Here is a 6,349-nt window from a genome sequence, read left to right on the forward strand (position 1 = left end):
TTGTTTTTGTCTCTTTTAAATCTACACAGGGTGTTGTGTTAGATAGATAGAAAAGAGAGCTTTGATTCAAGTCTTGTAAAAAATGAAAGTTTTATATAAGATTAAATAAGAAGCGTTTGCTTGAGGCGTTCATAATTATTTGACGATATTTTCTGTCAAAATTATTGATTATGTTAATTTTTGTTAAAAATCACACCAAAAAAAATCAACTAAAAAATTCATAGTTATCATTTGAAAATATAAAAATTCAGCTATATTAACCAAAAGTTATTTAAAATTTAGTTAAATTCAGCAATTCAATCATATCATTAAATGATACAACACTAAGACTCTTTTTCTTACTCGTGACTTAAAACTTTGTAAGACTTGCTTGCACTTTCATTTCTTTGTCATATGCAATGATTGCATTTTCTAGCTAATCATATAATCCGGTTGTTATCTACTAAAAATGTTATCATGTGGTACACAGCAGGCAAAATATCAGTTTGTATTATTTTTTTTTAACTTTAGAGATAACTTATTTTTGTATTCAAATACAAACTAGAGACTTTGGTAAATAATAGTATAGTAATTTTTTTAGACCCTCCTTAATTTTTGCATATACTTATCTACTCTGAAGCAAATTTTACTCTCGAAGGTTTCTTCTCTCTCTGCTAACTTCCTGGCAACCACTTATGATCCCGCCTCCCCCGCTTCTCTCACCCCCTTGAGTTTTTCTCTCTCTCTCAGGCGAAATCAGTGTGTTTTTCTCGAAAACCTTAAGCTGACTCTCGTATCCATGGAGAACCAAAAACGAATCACCTGCGCTCCAGTTCCAGTAACCTACTCCACTTTGACTCCGGCAACCTCCTCCGCTCTGGTTCTCGTCGGAGTTGAACTGAGAATCAAAAATATTTGATATGGAGAAATCAAAAAGAACAAGGATATTGTTGGTGGTGTGGTTCGAGAGTTTAACGATTTCATCCTAAGAAGGTCGTCATCATCTTTATCGGTTCGAGAGTTGGCTATCCTTCAAAAGCGTTTGTGGATAGCCCTTAATTTGATTATTAGATTCAGAATCTCATTCTCTATATCCAAAATATCAAGTCCATATCGATACAATAAAATTTGAAGGTTTTTCACCAAATCATGACACATCAATATTTTAGTGAATTTTAGAGTTGACACATCAATTTCTTTTCCTTCCAATTAAAATATTTTATTAATACACTTTATGCTATATTTTTAACACCTCAGCTTTTCTAATTAAAACAATAACCAATCTCAGTAAATAAAATTATTTTTTCAGTAGTTTTTTGGACCCAACGTGATGCTTAAGCACACATAAATACACCTTTTTACACTAATTATTAGTATTTTACATAATAGTAAATTATTAGTAGTAATTTGATAACATTTTTATAATAGGGAATCAAACTGAGTTAGAGAGAGGTGTGTGATGTTTTGTTATAAAATAGTCATATATATGCTTCCAAATCATATGTAAACTTTTGAAGTTCAAAAACAAATGTTTTATATTATGTTCTAAATTTTTCTCAAATTTTTCATTTAAAAAATAAAATATATATATAGTTGGAATATGTGAATAGTTACGTAAAAAAATAAAAAGATGTAAACTTCGATCTTTTCAACTTATGAGGTGAACTTTTAAACCACTAACCAGCACCATTAGTTAGTTAATTAGACAGACCATAATTTCTTTTAGACGTTAGAATCACAGTTCTATAATTATCATCTTACGTTCACAAAACCTAAAAGAAACACAATTTCCATATCACAGTATTGGACCACAATACTGAACAACACCTATTATAGAAAAGTCTATGTTTTTAAGTTTTAACAATGGATGAGGATACTGATGAAATTATTGCTTTAATCAATCAATACAATAAAAGTTATATGTTTTTCACCAGAGTATGACACCTCAGCTTTTGTATTGAAGCAGACACTAACACATCAATTAAAATGAATACCCAATTAAATTAAAATAATGAATACACATCAGTTTTTTTTACTCTTACGTGGACAAAACTAAAGAGAGAAACGACGCTCAATTTCTTCTTCTTCGTTGTCGTTTATATTATCTTATTCGGGATTTGGTGGAGTTAGGGATTTATTCAATTTGATTTATCTGATTAAGTGTGACTGAAGACCATTGATATCAAAAGTAATATTAATTGGGTTGCACATCAATATTGAAGTATACTAAAATTATCTAAAATAAATACAAAACATTGTGTTAGAATGTAAAAAAGAAATGATCTCCATCATTATAATCTCTTTTATATTTCCATCGTCATTAATATCATATTTTACAAATGTTTTGTATGATAGAATCACATTAGTTTTAAAGCAAAAAATAGCCTAAAATTATGTACCAAAGCATCATGAATTCTATTTGTTCAAGAGGGTTTGTAAATGAGAAACAAATCAAGAACTAAGGGTTTGAAATCCCTAAACTTATATCTTAAGGTAATAAAATTATAAATATATTCAAAAATTAAATTTATGAAATCAAAAACTCAAGTATCCTAAGATGATATAAATTATAATAACAAAAAAATAACAAGATTACTATTAAAATTATCAAGAACTTATGAAATTTGATTTCTAACAACATATATTATATTATGAAATCGGAAAAAAAAAAAAAAAAAAACACAAAAACTATTCTAGTGTTCATTAAAACATTATGGATGGCTTATCATGGATTGGGTATTAATGTATTATGGATTATATATCGAAGTTGAAGAACAAAGGCTGAACACAGTGATTGTGGATACGATCATGGCAGATATTTTTCTGTGGATACCAATATACATAAGCCAAAAACCCACTAAAACTTGACATATACAAAACTAAGTCTACTTAGAGGAATTATCTGCAATCCTAAATAAAGCAAACGTAAAGTTACAAGAGAAAGACATAGTTAGTGAGAACGACATGGAGAGAGAGAGAGATAAATAATCCGCAAATCTTACTTTGAACTTGGTTTGAAGAAGGAAAAGGTCCTTTTAGCAAATAGTATTTATTGGCTAGTTGTGTGTGTTATGTACGTTTTCATGCTACAATCCATGACATACCATAATATTTTATTCATTCTCTGTAATTTTATCACTAGAACTGCAAAAATATAGTAAATCACAAGAAAAAGTAGATAAATAAACAACACGAACACAAGAACACAAACACAAGTCAATGTGTCCACAAAGCGCTATCCATTAAACTGTGAGTAGAGGCTGAAGAATGTTCTATGTGAGAAGAAGTTGAAGAAGAAAACGAACACGATCGCTCTTCTTTTTTAACAACACAAACACACCAACACGATCACAAGCTAACTGGTTTAATAACATGAAGACGATCACTTTTTTGCATCCATAACTGTAACAACTAACAAGCCTAATACACATGATCAGTTTTTTGCTTTCTCTGCTCGAGGTTTTTGTGTAATTGGAACGTTTTTTTTTTTTTTCTCCTTGAAATATTTTTTGAATTTGGTGAGAAATTGAAAAAAAAATGAATCAAAGTTTGTATCTAGTTAAGGGGTTAATTGGTCACTCAACACTATGAAAATACACCAGTACCACAAAGTAGGTGTATAAGTGATTAAAGTGGGAGAAAGTGGGTGTGGATTTTTATTCTTGAGACTTGTTGTAGCGGGAGGCTCCAAGTAGTTGTTTCAGTGTGTGAATTATCTTTCTTTTTTCTTTATGACTGAGATATGTCTAAAAACTTTTCCTGCGAAGAAAGGCCAATAGAAGATGTAGGATGGTCACAAACGGACAAACTACGTATTGATTGGCCAAGAATGTCCTGTAGTAAGTATGCACCACAATCTGTGGACTTAATATAAGAGGTGTTTGGCAAGTGAAAATCATTTTACGTCTTCTGTTTACTTTACTTTTTTGCTTTCCACGCATCTTATTCTATATAAGCTCCAAAAATATAAACCAAAACCAAACCAAAATTTGAGGAGTTTCTTGTTAAGGTTGAATTGAAATGGCTTCTGAAACAACCAATGAACCTTATCCTCTTCACTTTGTTCTCTTCCCTTTCATGGCTCAAGGCCACATGATTCCAATGGTTGATATTGCAAGGCTCTTGGCTCAGCGGGGTGTGATCATAACAATTTTCACGACGCCTCTCAATGCAGGGAGGTTCAAGAATGTCCTAAACCGTGCCATTGAGTCTGGCTTGCCCATCAACCTGGTGCAAGTCAAGTTTCCATATCAAGAAGCTGGTTTGGAACAAGGACAAGAGAATATCGATTTTTTTGACACGATGGAGCGGATGATAACGTTTTTTAAAGCGGCTTACTTGCTCGAAGAACCAGTCCAGAAACTGATTGAAGAGATGAGCCCTCGACCAAGCTGTCTAATCTCCGATATGTGTTTGCCTTATACAAGCAAAATAGCCAAGAAGTTCAATATACCAAAAGTTCTCTTCCATGGTATGGGCTGTTTTTATCTTCTGTGTATGCACGTTGTACGCAAGAACCGTGAGATCTTGGAAAATTTAAAGTCTGATGAGGAGTATTTCACTGTTCCTTATTTTCCTGATAGAATCGAGTTCACAAGAACTCAAGTTCCCCTGGAAACATATCTACCCGGAGACTGGAAGGAGTTCATAGATGATATGGTAGAAGCGGATAAGACATCTTATGGTGTGATAGTCAACACATTTCAAGAGCTCGAGCCTGATTATGCCAAAGACTTCAAGGAGGCAAGGTCTGGTAAAGCATGGACCATTGGACCCGTTTCCTTGTGCAACAAGGCGGGAGCAGACAAAGCTGAGAGGGGAAACAAATCAGACATTGATCAAGATGAGTGCATTAAATGGCTTGATTCTAAGGAACTGGGCTCTGTGCTCTATGTTTGCCTTGGGAGTGTCTGCAATCTTCCTCTGTCTCAGCTCAAGGAGATCGGGCTAGGCCTTGAGGAATCCCAAAGACCTTTCATTTGGGTCATAAGAGGTTGGGAGAAGTACAAAGAGTTAGTTGAGTGGTTCTCGGAAAGTGGATTTGAAGAAAGAATCAATGACAGAGGACTTCTCATCAAAGGATGGTCTCCTCAAATGCTTATCCTTTCACATCCTTCCGTTGGAGGGTTCTTAACACACTGCGGATGGAACTCAACTCTTGAGGGGATAACCGCTGGTCTACCGCTGCTTACATGGCCGCTGTTCGCAGACCAGTTCTGCAACGAGAAACTGATCGTACAAGTACTAAAAGCCGGTGTAAGAGCCGGGGTTGAGAAGCCTATGAAATGGGGAGAAGAGGAAAAGATAGGAGTGTTGGTGGATAAAGAAGGAGTGAAGAAGGCAGTGGAAGAGTTAATGGGTGAAAGTGATGATGCGAAAGATAGAAGAAGAAGAGCGAAAGAGCTTGGAGAATTAGCTCACAAGGCTGTGGAGGAAGGAGGTTCTTCTCACTCTAATATCACGTTCTTACTACAAGACATAATGCAACTAGCACAATCCAATAATTGATTATATAATACGTCATCTTTTTAAGGAAATTGAAATTAAACATAACATAATTTTTAAAATTTTCTGAAAATTTCCTATCTAATGCATTACAAAATTAACCTTATTCCTTATCCAAAATTATACTAGTATTAGTTTTTCATTACAAACAAATTTTCAAAAACTAAATTAAGAATATTCATTAAAGAGAAAAATATGAAATACTAATCTCTGCAAATTTTTTGAAACAAATAATAATCACATAATGAAATAATAGATAGGTAGATTATTTCCCGTATATATCATAATTTAAAATTTTAAAATATTCAATCTATGAACAAAGAATAGTAACGAGTCCAAAATTTCACATTGAATATGAACAATAGTGGTAGTCTACAACTACAAATATATTACTAAAAATTAAACTTAGCAAATAAAAGATAAAAAGAAAAAATTTGAAGAGTAGGATCATCTCCTTAATAGACGTTGAAATTTGTTTATCTACTATTTTGACACTTCTAAATGTTTGCAAATTGGATTATAAAATTTTATTATTTGTCTACATATTTACAATTGCATAAATTTAATTGTGTAAACAACTTAATCCAAAATAATGTAGTGTAAAAAACTTTTGTCCAGAAAACATATTGCATAATTATTGTATCTATATTAAAATTTTAATAACAATACCATACTACGAATGATTATAATTACTTTTTAAATAAAACTTAAACAAACTTGAATAGAAAACACAACTAATATGGGCTTTTATTATGAAATATTTAATCAAATCGAAAACTATACAACAAAAAATAATCTAACTAAAATAAGATATAATAAGAATACGATATAAATGAATTTTTCACTATAATAACATCACTTACTT

At 32.1% G+C, this 6,349-nt stretch overlaps 1 protein-coding gene across 1 annotated transcript; it reads left to right on the plus strand.

The window, feature by feature from the left end:
• The first annotated feature begins 3,824 nt into the window (after nt 1–3,824).
• Nucleotides 3,825–5,516, plus strand: LOC104777765 (UDP-glycosyltransferase 73C6). Its single transcript, XM_010502076.3, has one exon. It carries the CDS (start codon nt 4,000–4,002, stop codon nt 5,485–5,487), a length of 1,488 nt encoding a protein of 495 aa, XP_010500378.2. The 5' UTR covers nt 3,825–3,999; the 3' UTR covers nt 5,488–5,516.
• The last annotated feature ends 833 nt before the right edge of the window (nt 5,517–6,349 follow it).

The sequence above is a fragment of the Camelina sativa genome, chromosome 3, assembly GCF_030686135.1.
Source record: "Camelina sativa cultivar CO46 ecotype springtype chromosome 3, ASM3068613v1".
Lineage (NCBI taxonomy): Eukaryota > Viridiplantae > Streptophyta > Magnoliopsida > Brassicales > Brassicaceae > Camelina > Camelina sativa.